Source organism: Capricornis sumatraensis, chromosome 9, assembly GCF_032405125.1.
Source record: "Capricornis sumatraensis isolate serow.1 chromosome 9, serow.2, whole genome shotgun sequence".
NCBI classification, from domain to species: domain Eukaryota; kingdom Metazoa; phylum Chordata; class Mammalia; order Artiodactyla; family Bovidae; genus Capricornis; species Capricornis sumatraensis.
In genome coordinates this window covers 16,624,691-16,642,446 of record NC_091077.1, presented here as the reverse complement: position 1 = coordinate 16,642,446, position 17,756 = coordinate 16,624,691, and the positions used below count along the sequence as shown (strand labels likewise).

Sequence of the window (17,756 nt, the reverse complement as noted above, 5' to 3'; positions counted from 1 at the left end):
AGCGGGGGCGGCAGACTGTTGGGTCAACATCAGAGCTGGCGCCCAAGGCCTGCCAGGGATTAAGGGCTCTCCCACTGGACCTATGGCTATCAGATTAGGGGGAGGTCCCACACACTGGCCATTAAATATGCAGCAAATCACTACAAACTACCCCTCCGGCCCCCAGCCCTGCCTCCCCTCACTGCATAGGCCTCTTCCACTTGGATGGCCCCCAGCCCCCCACTTCCAAGGTCAGGCCTCAGGACCCCTTCCCCTTTTCCCACCTTGCTGCCAGGCTCAGGACACACACCACAGACTCAGTGGAAGAAAAGGGAGGGGTTTTATTCTTAAGCGTCTAAGGATTTACAAATGAAGGTATTTTATTTTAAAAAGGGATGGGGCAATACTGGCGGCCTGAGAAGGGGTGGTGGGCCGATGGGCTAGGCCAGTCCGCCCCAGGCCCCTGGCTGCCCACTCTGCCCTCTGCCTGGTTGAGAGGGGGTGGCTGGTGGCTGGTGACTGGGGGGCGGGGGGAGGGAGACATAGGAGAGGGAGGGGGGAAGGAGAGGCTCCCATTTAACACTGAAGGGGAGGGGGGACATGGGTGGACACTTACACACGAAGCAGAAAGTTAAATAAAAATTAAACCCAGGCAGCTGGCCTCAGGCCTGTGCGGGCCTTGGGGCTGGCCACACAACCTTCCTGCTACCCAGAAAGGCCCCTGGCAAGGGAGGGCAGAGGCCATGCCTACTGGCCCCACACCCTGCCCCCCCCCCCCCCACAATGGGGACTGGAGCAAGAAAAGGTGGCCACCCCCTGGGGCGGGGGACAAAGATGACTTTGAGTCCTTTTTAAACATGCGGCGTTTTGTGACTATCCTAGTAGTAACTAGATTCGGTGAGATAAATGGAGGGTACAGTGATGCCTAGGCTAGATTGCTTCAGCTACATCCAGCGAGGTTCCTCACCTTTGGTGTTGGTTGATTTTTGTGGTTTTTCTGGGGTTTTGTTTTTTCCTTTTTTTTTTTTCCTGTTATGTTATTTTGTTCTACTGTCCACTTGATTCACATGCATCACCAACAACAAGGAAACACAGTCCCTCCTGCTCCTGCTGCTTGCTGCCCAGGGCCCCATGGACGCTGGGGCCTCAGGGTGGGCTGGGGACTGGCCAGCTCCTGGTGAGTCGAGGGGCACTCGTGGGCCACTACGAGGGCGTGGCTGCCTGCACACGCCCAGCCCTTGGCCTGCTCCCACCTCTGTCCCTGTCAACACATCCTCGAACCCCCACGTCCAATCCGTGCACCCTTATCCCTGCCTCCCGGGGCCCCATGGACCCCCTTCTGTCACCCGTTCCCTCCGCCACCTCCCTGCCACACCAGCGCTGGCTGCCCTCCACCACGCCCCGCGCGTACTGTCCCTGAAGGCCACCCTTTGTGGCCACGGCCCCTTGGGCTTCCTCCGTACCCCCTGAGGTCCTCCACTCACCCCTGCAAGCTTGGCCAGTCTCCAGCCCTGAGGGAGGAGCAATCCCCCACCCCCAGAGCCCACCTTTGGGACTAGTCTCTCCTGGGTGGTGGCCCGAGCCCCCACAGCTCAGCCCCCAGCCCAGCCCCCCAGTACCCACAGGCGGTTCAGGGGGCTGCCGCCACAAGCAGCTAAACACGACTTTGGTAAAAGTTTCTGAAGGTACCAACAAAGCCCATGAGAACAAGCTCTTCTCCTCCCCCCACCCCCAAACACCCCACCAAGTACAATAAAATACAATAAACTCCAAAAAGGACCCCCTGAGATCAAAGAGAGAGAGAGAGAGAGACCAGCCCGGGTCCGGATGCAGTCACAATGTCCAGCCCGCCTGCCGGGGGAAGGGCACCCGCCAACTGGCTCATCACTGGCCAGAGACCTAAGTGGACCCAGGGGTCCTGCCGGGGGTGGCAGGGCCTGGGCCAGGAGAGAGGCAGAGGCAGGGAGGGAGATGGGGAAAGCCAGAGAGGTAGAGAGGGAAGTGGCAGAGAGGGAGATGGAGCCAGGGTGCATGTGTGCATGGAGGGGGTGGTGGGGACAGCGCGGTGTGGGAGGGTGCAGGGAATGGCGGCTCTCTCCCGACCCCTGGGGGCCGCCCCAGCCCAGAGGTTACAACTGAATAAATAGCGAGACTGCTCGCGGCCTGCTGTCTTCCGTTCACAGTGTCTGTCGGGGTTGGGGGGACGTGTACGGCCGGCTGATCCCAGGATGGGAAAGGGCTGGGGCCTGGCAGGCCCATCTGTCCACGGCTGGTGGGCAGGGAGTCGGGGGTGGGTCGGCGCCCCCTACTATCTGTCCTCAGCCCTTGTCGGCCATCCGGGTCCCAGGGCTCCCCTGGTGGGCAGCTGGGGGAGTGTGCAGGGAAGTGGGGGCCTGAGGCCGCATCCCCCAGCGGGCCGGCCGCCACCGTGCGGCTACCTGAAGAAGGGTAGGTGGTGCTGGCTCAGGACCCCGCTTGTCCTCGGTGACTCCGTCTTCGCCATGACATCCTTGAACCAGGAAGCCACGTCCACCTCCAGCGTTTCGTAGCGCTTGATGAAGCTGTGTTCCTGGGGGCCCAAGGGGGTGGGGCTCAGGACCAAGGTGTCTCTTCCCTGGCCGCCTGGCCTCCAGTGGGGTAGGGGTTTTCGGATGGGGGCTGGGAGGGGTCCTGGGTACTCACAAGTAGCTTATTATACTTTGGTCTCTTCCTGTGATCTTTAGTAAGGCTGAAAAGAGAGAGAGAAAGGAGAGAAATGAGAGCCAGGAGGCAGGGCCTGGCTGCCCGCCCCACTGACTCAGGGCTGCTGGATCTGCGGGCCGGAGCCCATGTCCTCGCCCCTCAAGCCTTGTGCTGACAGAGGGGCCAGGGTTGGCAGTCAGGCCCCTTATCTGTGACAAAAACCTGACACGCACCGTGAGACGCCCATGGGAGAAGTAAGCAGGTGGGGGGATAGGTAGATGGGTGGGCTTCTCACCCACCCCCACCCACCTCTCCACCCTCCCCCCGGAAAGCTCCTGTGTGGACACCCTGCTTATTGGTATGGGGCCCTCTGAGCTCTCAGCCCTGGGACACCCGTGCTCATTCACAGTCCCCTGGTGAAGCCCAAGGACCACCCTGCCAAATACCCCAGGGCTGGGGGTTCCCTGTGGCTGAGTCTGGACCCAACTCCTAGCCCCTAGAGCTTGGGCTCTGGCTCGAGTCTGCAGCTCCCCCACCCCCATCCTAGGGGCCCCTTTGCCCCACCCCAGTGGCCTAAGCTCAGGGTCACGTCTGACCTTGCCCTGCCTTCCAGACTGGAGGGCAGGGCTGGGGGTGCTCACCAGTCTTTGACGAAGGACTGGAAGTCCCCCGAGAAGCCCATGTGTCCGGGCAGGAGCGGGGGCTCCTCTTGGAGGACTTTGGTGAGGACCTCAAAGTCCGTCTTGCAGTTCTTGTAGGGGAACTGTCCTGTCGCCAGCTCCACCTGGGAGAGAAACGGGCAGGGCTGGGCCGGCCAGGGAGGACGGGGCCCTGCCCTTTCTGCTGCCACTCCCTGCCTCCGGGCCCCGAGAAAACCCAGCCTCCAAAAGCCGGGGCCCCAACTCACCAAGGAGATGCCCAGGCTCCACACATCGGCCCGGATGTCATAGTCAGGCTTGGTGGGATCCGGGGGGTCGATGCGCTCAGGCTGCAGGTGGGCGGTAGGAGAGGGTGATGAAAGAGCCCTGGGCCCGGGGTGGGTGCACCACCCCTCCCGCCAGCACCCCCGGTCCCCCTACTTACTGCCATGTAGGCGGCACAGCCCGCGCTCCGCGTTTTGGCTTTGGAGTCGACCAGGCGGCCGCTGATGCCGAAGTCACAAAGCTTGATCTGGCCTCGCTCGTCCAGCAGGATGTTGGAGGGCTTGACGTCACGGTGGATCACGCCATGCTTCTCCTTCAGGTAGTAGAGCGCCTTCACAATCTGCAGTGTAGGCAGGGGAGGGCACTTATCGGTGACGTGGAAGCCGAGGCTGGGGGGCGCCTGCCTGCCCACTTGTGTCCTCCAGGCCACTCACCGCCACCGTCATCTTGCCCAGGATCCACTCGGGGATGGGGCCCTGCATCCGCTTCTTGAGCTTCTCTGCGCACGTGCCCATGAGCTCCATGGCGATGAAGACGTCCGTCTGCAGGGACAGCAGTGGCTGTACCCCTCTGCCCACCCGACAGGCTCAGGGCCCGGGGGAGGAGATGGGGGGTTGGGGGAAGCCCTCGTCTCACGTTGGTGATGAAAGTCCCGAAGCACTGCACAATGTAGGGGCAGTCGTGGCTCTTGAGCACCACATCCAAATCCATGAGGATCCTCTTGTTCTCCTCCTTATTCCCCGAGCGCCGCATTTGCTGCATGGGACAGCCGAGGGCTTAGCGCTGAGCCTGGGGCGCAGGGGCCCCATGGGACATGGAAGGGGGTTGTGCTCCCATGGGCAGGGCGGGGTGGGCTGACCTTGACAGCGATGACGTGCCCTGTCTTCCGGAAGCGCATCTTCCACACCTGGCCGCAAGTGCCGCTGCCCATCTCCCCCAGGTTCTCCAGGTCGTTGATCTCCGCCTGGTAGCGCTGGCGAGGAGAGCCAGGGCTGGGGATCCAGCAGGCCTCTGCCCTCACCTCCGGCCCACATCTCCCAGCTGTGTTGTGCCCACCCTCCCTGGGGCCACCAAGGGAAGTGCGTTAGGTTACCTGGCCCCCGATGGTCAGGTAGCCCGTCTGCTTCATGATCTCCTGCAGCTTCTGGTCAATCTCGATGCTGAAAGGAGAGGGAGTGAGTGCCGGTGGAGGGGGATCCTGACCAACGTGCGGTTACCCCAGCCTCCAACACGCAGAGGGTTCCACAGAGCTCACCAGCGCCACCCTGAGGCTGGCCCTGCGCCCCCGACCTCCCGACCACCCACCAGGAGGCTCACCTCTCCATGCTGCGGGGTGTGAACAAGGTTGACGGCAGCCCCAGCATGTGGCGGGGCCGGGCGGGGGGCGTGGGGTGCTGCGGGGAGCTCTCGGAGGACGGTGAGCGGCTGCCCCCATCGTTGGCCAGTGGGAGCTGCAGGGCTGGGGGGTGGTGAGAACCAGGGGTGGGGAGGGGGTTAGCTCCTGGCTGGCCCCAACTGCAGGCCCTGCTGCCCTCATCCTTCCCTCCCTGGTATCCCTTAGGTGGGCCGGCACAGCCCCCAGCCCTGGCAGACACGGAGCGCCCCGATCCTAGACCACTCTTGGGGTGCTTTCTCCCAGCCCCCATGACTGGGAAGGGCTTGCAGTGGCTGGTGGGGGAAGGGGTGGTCCCCAGAGGCTGAGGGTTCACCCCAAGTATTCCCTGATAGAGAAAGGAGGCCGAGGCTGCCACTGGACCTCGGGCAGGTAGGCCACCCCTACCCTGGGGCCCCTTCCTCCCCACTCTGCCCAGGAAGAGGCTCAGGGCCACCACCCTCACAAAGTGGCAACGCTGAACTGGGGAGAGAGTGGGTGAGGGACCCAGGCTTCCAGCTGCCTTGCCTGTTCTGTTTCAGGGTCAGGGAGGGCTGCCCTCTGGCCAACAGACTCTGTAAGCCTCCAGCTTGGCCTGCAGAGCTGGGGCCAATGCGGCCAGGGCAGAAGCCCAGGCTGGACCTGTGTCCTTCAGGTGAAGGGAGCCAGGTGACCCAGCCCCTCCAGGGGCCGGCAGGGCTCCAGGGCCAGGGGCCGGGCCAGGTGGGGAGGTTGGTTCTTTCCAGAAGCCTGCATGCGGACAGCTTGGGCATGCTACAGGCAGGCGGGCAGGCAGCGGGCAGGCAGCGGGCACCCCAGGATGGGCAGGCGGCGTTAGGGGGCGGGAGGGTGGGAGACAGACAGATGGGAGCTGAGACTTGGGCCCAGCTGCCCAGAAGAGGCGCTGCAGAGACAGGCCGGAGAGGGGCTGGGGACCAGAGAGCAGGCCCCTGATGGACAAGGAGCCTCCCGGTCAGGCAGGCCACACAGTGGGAGCAGAGGCCAGAGTGGCCCTGGAAAAGGTGGACGGCCCTCCAGCAAACCTGAGAACCTCAGAGACCCTGGCACTCGGCCCCCAGAAGGGAGCCCCTGGCTGGGGAGGCCGAAGGCTACAAGCACCCCCCAGGTCCACCTCCCCTTGGAGAGCGGGCTGGGAGCTGGGCGGGGGGGGCGGAGCTTCTCCCCTGCAAGTTCTCCAGGTGCCTGGTGGTGTGGGCCCAGTGGCCAACGGGCACAGACAGATGCAGTGTGGCTCTTGGCTCCTGGGCACTTTCTGTGCCCTGCTGGCCTACGACCTTGGTTGCAGCCAAAGCGAGGAGCAGACCTATAAGCCTGGCCTGCCAGTCCCAGGAGGGCATGGCGAGAGTGATGGAAGAGCTGTGGTAGCCCGAGAACGTGGCTGAGCCCAGTCCCCTCCACTGGCCCAGAGGCCTCTCCTCCGGTGCCCTCCCTGCTCTACCATGGCCAGAAGCCTGGTCCTAAACCCTCCCTCTCTGGCTGGACACCCTCCAGGGCTCCCAAAGACCCTGGATCCCTGGCAGGCTGCCCCACACTGTCTTCGGCTCCCTGGGTGAGGGTCACACCCCTCCCCTCCCCTCCCCAGGCCTCTCTGTGCCCTGTCACCCCCACCCCCCACCCCTCACACAGTCCACTGGGCCCTCTGAGGGCTCCCCCAGAGCCCGGGGCCAAGGCAGTTTGTGGGGGCAGAAAGGCTTCCAGCCGGTCCCACAAACTGAAGCACGGCAGGTATTTAAGAGGAGCCGGTGCAGGATGGCTAAGGGGGGTAAGGTGGGAGGAGGTATACAAAGGCCCTGAGAACAGAGATCACACAGGTGGTGCCGGGCCCACGGCAGGTCAGGAAGGCCAAATGAGAGCCAGAGACTGAAGGGGAGAGAGAAAAGAAGAGGATGAATGAGCAAGGACGAGGGAAGACACAAGGGCGATGGGGTGGGGTGGAGCATGCAGCCTGCCAGGCTGTCAGTGAGCACACACGCGTACACACACAGGGCATGGCACAAACCCACAAACAGGTGCAGACGACACGCCATGGGACCCCCAATAGAGCCAATTCTTCCCTCATGTTCTTACACACACACACACACACACACACTTCCCAACCCAGTCCTATTACGCACACAAGGATCAATGAGGTCAGCCCGCCCCCCACCCCTCACCTTCCCCACAGGCACGTCTGGCTCCCTCTTGGGCCCTGGGGGGCTGTTTACTTCCACTCTTGTGCTCCCCCACTTCCCAGGGGACTTTTCTCAAATGCCACCTTCTCCCCAGGCTTCCCAACCGCCGCCCTCCCCCACCCCCCAACCCTGCAGAATCCATGACCCTGCTCCACTGGGCCTTTCCTCCAAGGCACGGGGCCTCTTCCACTTCTCCCTGCCCGGAGGACCCCCCAACCCCCAGGGCCTCCCACCCCCAGGGGAGCACCAGCCCCTGGAACAGACGGGCTCAGTCCAGGCCTAGCACTGCTCAGCACAGGGTGGGAGGCGACACGGGTCCACTGAGCTGATGAAGTGGATCAGCAGGTAGGGAGCCCAACCTTCCTTCCCTCCACTCACATACACGCGCACACACACACACAGATACACACACACGCCTGCAGGCACACGCACGGACACTCAGGACCCCCTCAGCAGGCGACAGACTCCTGGCGGGTGAGGGAGTCTGTTTCCTCCCGTGGGGAGTCCAAACCTGAGCCCGAGAGGAACAGAGGAGCAGGAGGTGACAGGACACAGAGGAAGTGGCCGGGTGGGCCAGACGCTGACCGTGTGGTTGGAGAGAGTGAGGGTGGGATGGGGGGACGCACACGCACACACGGAGCATGAGGGAGGGGGCAGGAGGGATGGCATTCTGCGGCCAGGGCAGCGGTTAGGTCAATGGTGCAGAGATCCAAGCAGCGATGATAAAAAGGCTGGTACCTGCTCGTTGGGACGGGGCAGGAGCAGGGCTTAGAGTGATCACAATAACTGGATGGGGAAAAGGAAGAAAAAAAAAGAAAAACAACACCACGATAAATCACAACAGAAACAACTGATTTGTCCAAAAGAAAAGAAAATCAAATCATAACAAGGAGGAGGGGGGAGGCACGCGGCACCAAACTGCAGAGAACAACAGAGATGGGAGGGCTGAGAGAATGGGATGGAGCTGACAGACACAGGCACCAGGAGGGGGCTCCCTGGGGCATGTTCTCCATGGGCCTCCCTGTGCCTCCTGCCCATCTGGGACAGCCACCCTGCCAGGCACCCCAGGCCCTACCCAGGCCTGTCTCATCCACGCTGGGGCTGGTGGGGACCCTCCAGTCCTGGCTGGGCTTCCTACCCCAGGCAGAGTCTAACACAGCACTGCTGCCTCAGGGTTCTTCCTGGGCCCCTAGAGACCCCTCCCCACTCCAGTCAGGAACCCACCTGGACCAAGGGCAGAAAAGGGAGGGTGGGGAGTGGACCGTACACCAGAATGGGGGGTGACGAGGGAGTGGTGGGAGTACCCAGATGAGGAGATATCTTCCCCACCTCTCAAGATGACCCGACAGGGAGCTACATAAGCCACAAGAGTCATATCAGAGAGGTTAACAAGGGGAATTTGCTAGGTCAAGAGGGACACAGAAAGCACGTGTGGGAGGGGACTTCCCTGGTGGTCCAGTGGTTTATATTCTGCACTTCCAACACAGGCAGGGGGCACGGATTCCATCCCTGGTCGTGGAACTAAGATCCCAAATACCACAAGAAGTGGCCAAAAAGTTATGTAAAGAAAAGAAAACGTGTGGGGAATGCTCTTCATCAGGTCACTAGGAAGGGGGGAAATCTGACTCCCTGTGAGCTTCGAGGATGTGGGGAAGGGTTCCGTAGGACGTTACAAGCAGACTAGATGTTGCATGGTGATCCCGGGCCAGATGCGGGTGTTGAGGGGCAGCTCTTGACGCCAGAGGACAGGATTCCGGAGAGACAGGCACTGAGATCATGGGATCACAAAGTAGCGGTACGTGTATATCCTGGGATGCCCAGGTAGCCTCACACTGGCTTTGATTCAAGGTGACAAAGTTGCCATGCTTGGAAGCTTCATATTTATTTCTGGGGAATCCAGAAAAATGATGGCAGTGAAACTAGTCCGCGGAGTATGAGGAGGGGGCCTGGCTTAGGTGAGTAAAAAGGTAGGTGGGAGGGAGCCTGCTGAACCAGTGACAAGATCCCTGAGCGGGGAGAAGGGGGCACCAGACACAATCACAGGAGCAGTTATATATGGTCCAGCGATGTCGGGTGTCCCCAGGTCAGCTGCACTTGTGTCATCTGAACCCGGCTGACAAGGACCCAGGTGGCGGGGGAGGGGACCTCTCGACAGTCTCTGAGATGGCGACAGTGGAATCAGCTGGTGAAAAGGCATGTGTACACGTATACGGAGGAGCTGGATGTGGTCACGGTTGCATGGAGTAGGCGCACCAAGGCTTAGAGTAGGTGACAGAGGCTCCGAGGTTCCCGGTGATTGGGGGCGGGTCATCAGATGGAGGGCCTCGCCCTGGAGCCGGTAACTAGGTTCCCAGGCCCCATTAGGGGGAGCCCCGAGGCAGGGTGAGGACTGACGGGGAGCTCACGGGCCCCACGCCCCCCGGGTCACCGTGACCCTCTCCCCGCGGGCCGACAGCGGGGAGCCGGGCGGAGAGGAGGAGGAGCAAGAGCGCCCCGGAAGCGGGGGCGGGGCCTGGCGGCGGGGGCGGGGCCTCCCGCGGCGCGCGCCCCGCCCCGCCCGCCCCCTCCCCCACGCCGCCGTGCTTACTGGGCCTGGGCCGCTGGGGGCTGATATCCAGGTTGAGGTCGATCCTCCGCCGGGCCTCGCGGTTCTCCTGCTTTAGCTTTGCTTCCAGGCGGGACAGCTTCTGCTCCAGGGAGGACGCCGCCATCTTCCCCGCCGCCGCCGCCGCCGCGCACCGCCCGGCCGCCCGTCAGTCCGGCAGACAAACACCGCACTGCGCCTGCGCTTGGATGACCCCGCCGAGCCGCCGTCTCGCTCTGCACGGCGCATGCCCGGGGCGCGCACCCGCCCTTCCCGCGTGCGAACCTCCGCGCGTGCGTGTTTCGTTCCAGCCGGAGGGAAGACGCCTCCTAGAGCTCGCGGGGGGCAGCGTACACATCCTCCCAGTGTGATGCGCATGTGCAGATCCTCGAGCGCTCCGGCAGGAGGCGATGTTTGAAAACCCACTCACCACTCAGTTAAGAGCGGTGGGCGGAGAAAGCAGCGCGCAGGCGTACAGAAGGTGAGACGAGAGCACACGCGTGCCGTCTGCTGCGCATGCGCACTCCTGGTCTCTCGCTCTCTCTTTTTCTCTATTTTTAATTTCCTGCCGCTGTCCCCGGTGGTCGCCAGGCTGTGTCCTCAGCCTCGTTCTTTCTCTTCCCGGCCGGCCCTAGCTGGCACCCACGCCTTCCAAAACAGCCTTTCTCATCTCGGACATTGCTTCGTTACGGTCCCTGTTGTGCTTAATTGCTGCCTACTCACCATAATTAGGCACCTGTGGGAAGCCCTTTCCATTTCAGCGGGGTCAGGGTTGGCCACGAGGACTTGAAGGGGCGGGGTAGGGTTTGGGCCACTGTCTGGACGGTGGGAATCCAGCGGCGTGATCCCTATCCTCAGCGACATGGGGCCAAGGTCAAGGCTGGAGAGTTCCAAGTCAGATTGGCCGTGGGAAATTTGAAGGCATCCCTCATCTGTTTAGCTCCTGGACAATGCAGAAGTTAGGACCTGGGGTTTGGTTCCTCCACCTAGTGTCTTCACCACCTACACATTTTCTTCAGCTGGCCTGAAGAGCGCTGGGAAAATGTCCCCATCTGGAACCCTGGGGCGCCCAGGTGAGCAGCTTGCTTCTGCTCTCTGGTGCCTGGAGGAGCCTCACATGTTGGAGACACCATGGGGGTGGGGAATCCCAGGAAGTCAGGGTTGGGCAGGCTGTGCCAAGGCCCTGCCCACTAGCACGAGAAAACTGAAGGTTTCTGATGACTCCCCTGGTGACAACCTACAGGTGAAGCAGATCCAAAATTGTGGAGCCATGAGAATAACGAAATGTAAAGGACAGGCACTTCTACGGGAAAAGGCTAGGTAGACGACCACCTGATGTCTCCTGGTTAACTGAGGTCTCTCTCTGCCTCTGCTCCCAGGGAAGAGGCTTATAGCCTTGATTCTGGAACCTGACTGTTGCCACTTGCCTCTACTTGGTCTGGTGGAATAGAAGACTTAGACAATGGCTGGAGTAGACACAAGGGATCAAACTTATTCTCAGACTTCCCTGGTGGCCCAGTGGTTAAGAATCCACCTGCCAATGCAGGGTACATGGGTTCGATTCCTGGTCTGGGGAGATTCTACATGCCACGGAGCCACTAAGCCCTTGTGCCGCAACTACTGAGCCTGTGCTCTGCAAAAGAGAAGTGACCACAATGAGAAACCCATGCACCACAGCTAGAGCCTGAGTGCAGTGAGGAAGGCCCAGCTAAGCCAAAAAAATATATATAGTTCTCATAGTGTTATTTATTAAGCACCCACTGATATACACTCCCTCACACAGGGAACATTGAAAGACAAAGTCCCAGCCTACAGAAAAATGTACCTCCCCTGCAGGAGTTCCAATCCTTAGCACAGGCAAGAATAGCCCCCTGGGGGGTTTAGGGGAATGTTGATTGCTTGAAGTTGTCTGCAGAGCTTTTAACTTATGTGAACAGGAGCATTTTCCTGAGGAAGGAGGTGCCCAGCTTTCATCAGATTTCTCAAAGCATCTAGGGATCTAAAACCAAGTTCAGAATCCCTGCTCTCGACACCCAGATATCTACTCTGTAGGTCAGCATTTCCCAACATTCAGGCCTGGGATGGTCTGAATCAGAATTACCTGGGATGCTTCTGTTTACCAGCAAGTTCCTGGCCTCCAGCCAACATCCTGAGTCAGCCTTTCAAGGGTGGGGCCTGGGATGTTTTGTTTTGGAGATGTTGATTTCAGCCAAATATGAGAACCATTGCTTTCTGAGTTCAGGTGTCCATAGCAAGCAATTTATAAATAAGGGATTAATATCAAAATTGGGGGTGGGGGGGGAGGTTGGTCCCTTGTGTCTGTGTCCCCTCATTGGGAGAAAACCCCAGATGTAAGCTGTTTTGGTCAGGGGAAGAGGGTTAAATCCCACTGGGATGAGCCTCCCCCACCCCACCCCCCATATGTGGTACTGTGGCTGCTGTCTGGGGGAGGGCAGCATCTCTGGCCCAGGGCTAGGGGCAGGTCAGCCAAACCAAAGACACGGGTGTGGTTTTGGTCTGAGAGTCTTCTGACTGAGTTAATCCCTCCAGGATGTTCCACCCCAAATCCACAGCCTCCCAGACAAACCCGTCCCAGGATCTTGCCTAGGCTCCATCAACCTGACATGTCTGTTCCTTGTCTCCTGGATGGGGCCCACTTAACCATCTCCCTCGAAGATAATGGTAGAGATTCCAGGGTGGTAGCATCCAGTAGGCGTTGACCTCAACCTGTCCTCCCTCCCCAGCTTCACTCCGCCTCCATCCGGTCCCGAACCTCGGCCGGCAGCCCATCGTAAAGGGTGTCCTCCACCAGGAGCCCCGACTTCTTGAGCCCCCCACAGTTGCCGAGCTCTTCCGGCAGTGATTCCAGCCGGTTGCCCTTGAGCTCCAGGCGGCTGAGGGCCCTGAGGGCCCCCACCTGGGGTGCAAGCTGGCTCAGATGGTTGTAACCTAGGAGCAGCGTCCGCAGCTTGCGGCAGAAGAAGAGCTCATCGGGTAGAAACTCCAGGGCATTGTAGGAGAGAGCCAAGTGCTGAAGATTCTGCAGGAGACCCAGCTCGGCTGGCAGGGAATGCAGCCCATTGTGCGAGATGTCCAGCAGGCGGAGGCTGGAGCACATGCCGAGCTGGGTGGGCAGCGTCTCCAGCTTGTTGTGGCTCAGATAGAGCTGCTCGAGGCCCCGGAGCTTCCGCACATGCTCGGGGACATAGGCAATCTGGTTGTGCCACAGCCGGAGCGTGAGCAGCTTGCGGCAGTGCTGGAAGCTGAGGATCTCCTCGATGGAACGCAGGTGGTTGTCCCGGAGGTCAAGCTCCTGCAGCGCGCCTAGGCTGAAGACGGCGTGGGGGATGCGCTCCAGCCCGCAGGCCACCAGCTCCAGTTCCCGCAGCACCGCCAGCTTCTTGAGGCTGTTCAGTGCCAACAGACGCGCCCCATCATTGTGCAGGCTGAGCCGCTGCAGGTGGCCAGCCACATCAGTCACGCTGGCAGGAACCTTGCCAGCGTTGCTCCGCAGAGACAGCACCTTCAGCTGCTTCAGCTCCCGGAGGCTCTCGAGGGTGGCTGCCCGGGCCAGCTCTGGGGGGAAGAGCCCCTCTAGATGCAGCTCCTCCAGACCACGCAGCCCGAACACCCAGAGGGGCACCTCCCGCAGCTCCTCGCACTTGATTCGGATGACCTTCAGGCGGTCCCGCAGGAAGATCTGCGAGGAGAACGGAAGCCTGGCGGGTGAGTGGAGCAGGCTCAGCTCCTGCAGGTGCACCAGCTGCGAGAGGCCCGGGGGGAAGGTGATGTCGCCAATGGCCTCCAGCCGCAGTGCCTCTACCTCGCTGAGCTCGAAGACCGTGTCCGGCAGCCCCGGGAGCATGCAGAGGGCCAGTTCCAGCCGGCCCCGGGCATTGCGCTGCAGCTTCTGCCGCAGCTTCTCGGCAGTCCACTCGTGGTTGAGGTTGAGCTGCTTCAGGCGGCTCTCGCTGACCTCAGAGAGGAAGACAGCAAAGCGCTTGGAGTACAGCGAGTCGTACTGGTCGATGAGGTGCAGCATAAAGGCGAAGTCGTTCTTGACATCGGGGATGTCGCCCATGCCAGTTTCCTCCCGAACTGACCGGAAGGAGTACTCTTTGAGGGGCCGGTGGAAGAGCCAGTAGAGGGTGTAGAGACAGGTGATCCCGTAGACGCACACGAAGGAGATATAGCAGAAAGCCAGCTTGGAGAAGAGGTGGGCTTTGGTGTGGTTGCAGCAGAAGCTGGCGTAGCCCGTCACCTCCGAGGTCTCCACCCTGCAGGCCACCAGGAAGCTGATCTTCCCCACATAGACCAGGTTGTAGACCAGGATGGCCAAGAACTTGCAGACCTTGAGCACCGTCTGCCGGATGTACATGGTGTACAGGATGTCACCCTCCTCCACGTGCACACGGAATTTCTTGACCTTTTCAAACAGGGCTTTGGCCTGCTCCCCCTCCTTCTTGTCCAGCAGGGTGACAGCTGGGGGCTCTGTCACCACCTTCTCGGGCTCTGGCAACACCTTCTCCTTCTCGCCCTCCCCTGCCGTTGTGGTCAAGGTCACTGTCGCCCGCCCAGCTGTGGTGGTGGCAGGGCCCTTGTGGTTCTCCCCGGAGACCTCGGACAGTGCCCGAGTAGTCCATGGCGAGTCAAAACACTTGCCCAGGATGGAGATGAAGTGCTCGATCTTGGAGCTGGTGCCGGGGAACTTGAACCAGAAGCTGGTGCAGACCATGAAGATGAGCGTGTGGATGACAACCAAGTAGGGAAAGTACTTGGCATACCAGTGGAGGGCCGTCTCGTAGCAGAGCTGGTTGATGAAGCTGTACTGCTGTAGGTCCAGGTTGTTCTTGAGGCCGCTCAACTCCCGGAGGTCCCCCATGGGCTCTGAGACCCCCAGGGGCAGCAGCTGTTGGCACGGGGCTTCAGATAAATTCTCCCGGGGTTCATGACTGGGCAGACAGATTATCTTGTCCTGCGTCACCTGGGGATGGGGGCGAGGGTATGAAAGAGGGTGAAGGATCTGGGGTGGCCTGGGAAGTTATAGGGAGAGGAAGCAGGCTGCAAGCAGGAGAGGTCTGCCTTGATCCCCAGCTGTCCTCAGCTGGCTGTAACTTTGGAAGAGTCATTAAACCTTTGAGCATGGGACTTTGTCTGGAAATAAAAGAGCTGGGTTGATTCGTGTTCCTCAAAAAGATGTTAAAGACCTAGGGAATTCCCTGCTGGCCCAGTGGCTAAGACTGGGCACTCTCAATGCAGGAGGCCTGGGTTTGATCCCTGGTCAGGGAACTAGATCCCACATGCCACACCTAAGGGTTCATGCTCCAACTTAAAAAAAAAAAATGAAGATCTCACAGGCTGCAAGTAAAAATGCCACATGAGGCAACTAAGAACTGGTGCAGGTAAATAAATAAACAAAAAGGATGTTGAAGTCCTAAGCCCCAAATACCTGACGTGTGATTGATGCCTTATCTGGAAATAGTGTTTGCAGAGCAGATGTAATCAAGTTAAGATGAGGGAGAAATTTGGACACACACACACACTCACACTGAGGGAAGATGCTGTGAAGATACAGGGAGAATGTCCTCTATCATCCAAGGAATGCCTGAGGCCACCAGAGTCTAGACGAGAGGCACAGCCTTCGCAAGGAACCAGCCCTGTCAACACTTTGATTTCGGATGTCCAGTCTCTAGAACTATGATAGGATAAGGGAAGACTTCCGGAATCTCCCAGACCCCGCCCCTGGGAAACCCCGCCCCATCCAGGCCCCACCCCGCCCCGCCCCTTACCTGGAGGGTGCACCCGAAGACCCCGATCATGAGCATGGCCACGGTGAGGTACTCGGCCAGCACGTCCCACCAAGGTTTGAGCACCTTGAAGGCGGGCTGCTGCTCCGTGAACTGCTTGAACTCCGCCACCGGAATCATCCTTCCTATGAGGACAGGAGGAAGCTCAGGAAAGGGCGCCTTGTGAGCCAGGTCCCCAGAAGAGCCAGAATCAACGCCTCTGCTCCCAGTATCCGCGCTCCGCCCCGCCGAACTCTGGCAGAACCCACAGCTGTGCGCTCCCTTCCCCTCCCCCATCCCCTAGACCTCACCTCCTTCCTGGAGCCAAGCGACTAAGACTGAATGCTTGGCTTAAGGTGGTAAGTACTTACTGCTCGGTAAGTCCTCACCACCTCTGTTCCCAGGCACCCTTGCCCCGATGGGACTGGGCTTGACCACTCAGTTCAGAAGGGGCATTCCACGAGGCCGCTGCTCCACCGCTCGTCGGTGTGGCCTTCTCCCCGAGCCCAGGCATCTCCTCCCACCCTTGACGCCAGTCCCAAACAATTCGCTCTGCTTCCTTGACTCCAGACACCCGGTACCCAGGCGGCCAGCCCCGGATCCCTCCGTCACTGGACCACAGAGAGTTCCGAGATTCGGGACTTCCGGGGCGTGGACCCCCACCCCCTTCAGGGGCGCTCTGGGCACCACCTCCAACCTCCAACCGGAAAAGCCGGCTGGAGCCTGGCTCTGGTTACCGGCCCCAGGGGCAGGGAGTGGCGGAGCTGAAGGCTTGTCGGCCCTGGGGGGTGGGGGGTGGCAGTGACGAAGACACCTGGGTTTCTGGTGGGGCCAGTGTTTAGGATCTGCTGCGGAAAACCGATACCTCAAAGGCAAGGGCTGAGGGGCAAAGAATCAGGAAATGGAAAACTCACAGGGAGAGAGCCAGGGTGACACCTACGACTGCAAAGTCTAGGACGGGGCTGGGCTGCCAGGCTCCTGGGCGGCTAGCCTACTCTGTCTGTCCCGGGGTTTCATTTTAGACCAAGGTATCATTATTCCAGATACAGCCAGCCAGGCGCAAGTCACTCGGGGGCGTGGACCACAAGCTGGGGCAGCACCCTCCCAGACAGGCAGCCCTGGAGCCTCTTCTTCTCAGGTCTAGAAGGGGAAAGAAAGGGAGGCAGCAAGGCCTCCACTGTCTCCGAAGGGGCTCCTAGGCCGGTCCATCCCCCCTCCCCAGCACCCATGCTCCCCAATATAAAGCCCCTGTTTCTCATCCTTCTCATGCTTTCCAGATGGCACAGTGGTCAAGAACCTGCTTGCCAATGCAGGAGATGCGAGTTCAATCCCTGAGTGGGGAAGATACCCCGAAGGAGGAAATGGCTTCCCACTTTATTATTCTTGCCTGGAGAATCCCATGGACAGTGGAGCCTGGGGGGCTATAGTCCATGGGGTCGCAAAGAATCGGACATGACTGAGCACGGAAGCCTGTTTCTCATGTAGGTTTCCTGGGCCCTGTGGTCCTCATCCTGATAGCTTGTCACTGGCTGGGCAAGGAAGGGAGGCGTCTGGGTCATCGGATCATCCTCCAGTCTCCCACCCATCTCCTGGGGGGCAGGGCCTGGCCTCTGTCCCACACCTCAGCCAATCGCTCTGATACCTCCGTGCCTCCCTCTTTGGTCCCCATAACCCTGGAAGGCCTCCCATTGCTACTGAATGAGGACAAGGTGGAAGTGGGCGGGGCTATAGGATGCAGGCCCCGCCCTGCAGGCTGAAGTCAGGGCAGTCGGCCACATCCCTTAATCCCACTAGGGATGGCATGCAAGGGAAGGGACACACCTGCCTACACCCGGTCTCCAGGGGCCCCTGACTCAGGCCCTGACTCACCCAGCACCAGGTACACGCAAGGGGGTACACAGAGCACAGGATCCCTCACCCAATGACCCAGCCCTTGCACTCAGTTTCACAACCTGTCCTCAACAACAAGCCTAGTAAAGGTGCCCCCCCAGTGCATCACAGGCTTCAGGCACCAGGGAATCTAATAGAAACACACCCAGGGCAACTCCATAGCCCCCAGGGGCCAAATTGCAGCCACCGATTGGGACAACCTTGGGGGCATTCTAGTGTGTACACACCAGTGCACGTGTGTACAAGCTGAAGGGAGACTCAGTACCAGAGACACAGCCATACACTCTCTTCCAGTTCTGGCCACCCACTATTCTCCCTGCCCTGGCCACCTGCCCCTGCAGTGGACAC

General features: G+C 60.4%; 2 protein-coding genes across 4 annotated transcripts; both read right to left on the bottom strand.

The window, feature by feature from the left end:
- Window positions 1–139: 139 nt before the first annotated feature.
- On the bottom strand, window positions 140–9,885 carry MAP2K7 (mitogen-activated protein kinase kinase 7). Of its 3 annotated transcripts, XM_068979287.1 has the most exons (12): window positions 9,736–9,885; window positions 7,887–7,934; window positions 4,902–5,043; window positions 4,678–4,744; window positions 4,444–4,557; window positions 4,221–4,340; window positions 4,019–4,126; window positions 3,745–3,924; window positions 3,569–3,649; window positions 3,303–3,445; window positions 2,662–2,707; window positions 140–2,548 (listed from the first exon to the last, which is right to left on the bottom strand). In XM_068979287.1, the coding sequence occupies exons 1-12, from the start codon at window positions 9,857–9,859 to the stop codon at window positions 2,414–2,416; spliced, it is 1,308 nt and encodes a 435-aa protein (XP_068835388.1). In that variant the 5' UTR covers window positions 9,860–9,885; the 3' UTR covers window positions 140–2,413. The 3 variants fall into 3 exon arrangements, with proteins under 3 accessions (XP_068835388.1, XP_068835389.1, XP_068835390.1); XM_068979288.1 differs by lacking the exon at window positions 7,887–7,934 and having other exon boundaries at window positions 3,303–3,466; XM_068979289.1 differs by lacking the exon at window positions 7,887–7,934.
- Window positions 9,886–12,478: 2,593 nt separating this feature from the next.
- Window positions 12,479–16,008, bottom strand: LRRC8E (leucine rich repeat containing 8 VRAC subunit E). Its single transcript, XM_068981221.1, has 3 exons — window positions 15,890–16,008; window positions 15,522–15,664; window positions 12,479–14,716 (listed from the first exon to the last, which is right to left on the bottom strand). The coding sequence occupies exons 2-3, from the start codon at window positions 15,657–15,659 to the stop codon at window positions 12,479–12,481; spliced, it is 2,376 nt and encodes a 791-aa protein (XP_068837322.1). The 5' UTR covers window positions 15,660–15,664; window positions 15,890–16,008.
- Between the last annotated feature and the right edge of the window lie 1,748 nt (window positions 16,009–17,756).

What these genes read in the sequence shown, in the direction of transcription:
- MAP2K7 (XM_068979287.1), bottom strand. Translation starts at nt 9,859, where the DNA reads ATGGCGGCGTCCTCCCTGGAGCAGAAGCTGTCCCGCCTGGAAGCAAAG. An exon ending in CCCCCAGCGGCCCAGGCCCA is followed by an intron (nt 7,935 to 9,735) that starts GTAAGCACGGCG and finishes TTCCCCATCCAG; the next exon opens with TTATTGTGATCACTCTAAGC. An exon ending in TGCCCCGTCCCAACGAGCAG is followed by an intron (nt 5,044 to 7,886) that starts GTACCAGCCTTT and finishes ACCACCCCCCAG; the next exon opens with CCCTGCAGCTCCCACTGGCC.
- LRRC8E (XM_068981221.1), bottom strand. Translation starts at nt 15,659, where the DNA reads ATGATTCCGGTGGCGGAGTTCAAGCAGTTCACGGAGCAGCAGCCCGCC. An exon ending in TCTTCGGGTGCACCCTCCAG is followed by an intron (nt 14,717 to 15,521) that starts GTAAGGGGCGGG and finishes CCCCATCCCCAG; the next exon opens with GTGACGCAGGACAAGATAAT.